At 42.2% G+C, this 4,363-nt stretch overlaps 1 protein-coding gene across 1 annotated transcript; it reads right to left on the minus strand.

Moving 5' to 3' along the window:
• Positions 1–792: 792 nt before the first annotated feature.
• On the minus strand, positions 793–2,123 carry TRIM60 (tripartite motif containing 60). Its single transcript, XM_041722464.1, is given in 4 exon segments — positions 793–1,177; positions 1,179–1,350; positions 1,353–2,024; positions 2,027–2,123. Coding segments are annotated over 4 exon segments (1,326 nt in total).
• Positions 2,124–4,363: the final 2,240 nt, after the last annotated feature.

Here is a 4,363-nt window from a genome sequence, read left to right on the forward strand (position 1 = left end):
CCCTCTGCCTGTGTCTCTGCATCTCTCATGAATGAGTGAATGAATGAATGAATGAATGAATGAATAAAACTTTGTGTCTCATTAAAGCTGTCTATACTTCATGCCTAGCCTCCCGCGATTGCCTTTGTGACAGCCTCTCTGCCTTTCCGTCACCTGATTCATTCTGATACTACATGAACACTCCAATAGGCATATTCTGTGTCACACTCTTCCAAATCTTTCCACCGCCCCACATTACTTTTTTTTTTCAACAGAAAATGTTTTATTGGATTTGTTAAGTAATATAATTCTCAAATACTTTAAGAAAGTCAAAGCACTTAGCAACTAATACCAAAAACATCTGTAAAATTGGTGTCACTACCATGTTTTTATAGTTGCTGAAAATAAAGGAGAAAAATCAATTCTGGTTTTCAGCAGTAAACCTTAAGAGTCTAGAATTACTGAGACTAAATTTACTAAGTCACCCCTAGACACTGAAACAGTATCGTTTCCCAGGTATCTAGTTTTCATCATCTGTTACTGAAGAGATTTTAAGAGGTTCATAATCTATTCCAATACAGAAATAGGGACAAACTTCTTTCAAATAATCATTACAGGGCAGCCCCGGTGGCTCAGCGGTTTAGCGCTGCCTGCAGCCCAGGGCGTGATCTGGAGACCCTGGATCAAGTCCCACGTTGGGCTCCCTGCATGGAGCCTGCTTCTCCCTCTGCCTGTGTCTCTGCCTCTCTTTCTCTCTCTCTGCATCTCTATGAATTAATAAATAAAATCTTAAAAAAAAAGAATAAACCCACGTTAAAAAAAATAATCATTACAAGTATAGAGAAGAGATCTATCATTCATATTGTAAAAGGAAACCTCCCCTAACTCACAGTCCACAAAAATGCCAACCTTACTGGGGTTTACTACAGGCAGAAACTGGGTTCTCTTAGGACCCAGCATAACATAAATGCTTTCAATGTATCTCCCAATCGCCCAGAATCCACCCTCAACTACTGGCCGATTCCACCAATTCCGAAGGAAACAGTCTCAAGACACCCCCAAGGTCCATTTAGGCTTGTTTCCCGCGTCTACTTCCCAGTAATGCCGGCCAGAACTAAATCTCCTAGAACCCAGGACAGGAGGGCGGAGATAAAATCTCCTTGGGTTATAACAGAGATGCTTTTTTCTCTTTCTGTATCACAGTTTTTCTATCCTAGGAGACAACAAGCCGAGGGAGTGCTGTTTCAAGATCTAGAATCACGTCTACCTGAAAGGGCTTGAGGATTCTGCCCAAGCCAGAATACTGTGGAGGAAGGCTAAATCCATATTTCTTTAATTGGAATAAGAAGAGCTCAAGATATTCCAGGTTTCATACCCATGGTGGATACCCTTAACGTGTGTCAGAAAGTCCAGGTCTGACTGCATATGCTTGGACTCCACCTCCTTCAGCAGACGTCTTAATGTGGACACATGACCTGAAAATGTTGTACAGTGTTCAGCTAGTTTTGTTAAAATGTCCCTCTCTTCATCTTCCATCTGCTTAAGAACAGCCTCCTGCTGATTCTGTAGAAACAGTCTAATTTACTCAAATTCGGAAAGGATTTCTTCTCTCCTAAACTCTACCTTTTTCTTCACTTCCACTAGTTTGCTGGCTTGAAGCGTTATCACTTTTTCTACTCATTCCATATTGTCTTTCAAGGGGTCAATACTGTATTCTAGAATCTTCCTGTGAAAAGAGGCAGCTTCCTTGATGGGACAAATGTAGTGTTTCCGGTGTTGCAGGGAGAAACTGCACTGTGTACATAAAACCTCCAGGTCCTTCCCGCAAAACAGGGTCGGAAACTGATTGTGCTTCCCACACACAGAGTACTCTTCCTGCCTTTGCCTCTTGCTCCTTCTGACGTGCAGTAGTTCAGCAATTTCGGTCAAATTGCAGAGCTGGCGATTGCTCCTGAAGCTTTTGTTATGAAAGCAAAATCAGCAGACGGGACAAGGGAAGGTCTCATCCATGTCCCTCCACATCATGTTGAGGCAGGAGCAACAGAGTTGTGCCCACAGTTTGTAGTCACCGCGTCTTTCAGGTAGTCCAGACAGATGGGGCAGCTGGACTCCTGGAGGTGTGTCAGGCCCGTCACAAACTCCATCTGGCCGAGAACAAAAGTGGCGGGTAAGATGCTCCCTTGGCAAGGCTCGCCTTAAGCTCCAGACCCGCCCCCAGACCTCCCAGCTCCAGGTTTCACTGGGCCTGCATGCTGATGGCTTCCAAGGTCCTGCTCCTTAGTCCAGGGTGAGAAGGATCCAGGGTTTGCAGCTCTATCACAGGAGGGCGCCTAAATTTAAGATTAATGACTTTCTTCTTTAAGAAAGTAGTCACAGGTCCAAGTAGGCAATCACTGCTGGAGCGCGGCTCCGCGGCGCAGGCGACACACCTCGCGGGATTCCTCAGGGGAGTAGGTTAGTGACCCGCCCCACATTACTTAAGTCCTGACTTTGTTACTGACTATCCAGCTAGTTCATCTTGTTGAGATTCGATCACTCGATTTGTAAAATGGGGATAATAATCATATCTAACTCACATTTATCATGAAGTTCAAATGCTTTCAAACCTGTATTCAACAGGTTTCCAGCACATACTAAGCATTCATTAGATTTTAGTTGTTGCTATTACTTTCAGCAACACAACGTGTGAGACAGTCAGAAATTTGACCCAAATTTAACTTTCTACTTATATCTCAATAAAACACCTGTTGACAACAGAGAGCAGTTTTTCGGTTTTATGAACATGTCTTACAAATCACTTCCGTTGAACCTGTAATGTGATCATGCTCTGTCCCAAACATCTCTTGCTTTCCATTTATTCAAATTCTTTTCATTCTTTATGGACCAATTCAAGTCTCATCCCATAGATCTCTTGCCATAGCTGATGGCAGTTCTCCCCCTACTCTGAACAGATACAGTGATATTCATTTGAAGATTACCATGTATTGTGGGGTATGAAATAATAAGGATCTAGACTAGAGTGGAAAAAAAGAGATTCTTTTGCCCAGCATACTACCCCAAAGCAGGAGGTGAACCATTAATATTTGGAGATTGACTTTTCAAAATGTTAATAAGAATACTCCTATCAAGTTTAGATTTAGAAGCCATAAAGCAAAAGAGAAAATAGTGAAAGACCCATGTTGGAATTCTCCCTTGAGTTGCAAAAGGCAGGGGGGTGGGGGGAATAGTATCTAGAAAGAAATATTGCTATGATTACCAAAGCACCAAATGATGCTAGATGGGAAAAACTATATGTTCTAAAATGAATATTTTCATGTCTTCTAAGAACTGGCTTTTTTTTTTGGTATTTTGTAACTGGAACATATTTTCATTTTTGTGCACCAAATCAAAATTGATACACACTAATCTAGTCAACTAAACATGTCAATATGATACAAATTTGTATACAACTCACATAGACTTCATGTGGATGACCCCTCACCCTACCACAGGGAAGCTGTACAATATAGCAACCTCTGTCTATCCAGGTGGGTTGGAAAGAAACCTGTGCATATGTTTTGTTTTATTTTTCATAGTGTAATAACGCATCAACAGAGACAGGAAAAGCAGCTTAGTCAGTGTGAGGATTAAGGAACACATGCTTTGAGCCACATCACTGCCTTGCTCTTCACAAGGTAGGTAGCCATGGAGAAGTTACATAACCTTCCTGAGCTCTTGCTTCCTCCCAGTAAAATGAGGATAACCGTACTACTTCATGAGGTTTTCAGAAGGATTAAATGAAATGAAGTCTAGCAAAGTTCTCAACTCATAGTAGGAGTTCAGTGTTTACTTGTCCACATCTGCTTTTCAGAATTATGATTGCATTAGGGAAAGAGGTTGTCTGTCCCTCCATGCCGTGAATGCTGGAGAGTAATACCTCAGCCTGACTTTTAACCCCCATTCTGGAAAATCATGCTGGATATTTTCATTTAGTGCAATGGCTTTCAAACATTTCCTTCATTAGCCCCAGAACCTTTTGGTTTCCAGTTAATATCTTAAACAGACCCCAATTTTTTTTAAAGGCAACCATTCTGGGAAAGACTTTGAAGTAGAAGATCTAGTTCCATCTAGCCTGGGATTGCCTGAATTTGGGAAACTTGACCTTTTTTTTTTTTATTTTTATTTTTTTTAAAGATTTTATTTATTTATTCTTGAGAGATAGAAGGAGAGACAGAGCCAGAGACACAGGCAGAGACAGATCCAGAGGGAGAAGCAGGCTCCATGCACCGGGAGCCCGACGTGGGATTCGATCCCGGGTCTCCAGGATCGCGCCCCGGGCCAAAGGCAGGCGCCAAACCGCTGCGCCACCCAGGGATCCCATAAACTTGACCTTTTTGAGTCACTT

Source organism: Vulpes lagopus, chromosome 11 (genome assembly GCF_018345385.1).
Source record: "Vulpes lagopus strain Blue_001 chromosome 11, ASM1834538v1, whole genome shotgun sequence".
In the NCBI taxonomy this organism is placed as follows: Eukaryota; Metazoa; Chordata; class Mammalia; order Carnivora; family Canidae; genus Vulpes; species Vulpes lagopus.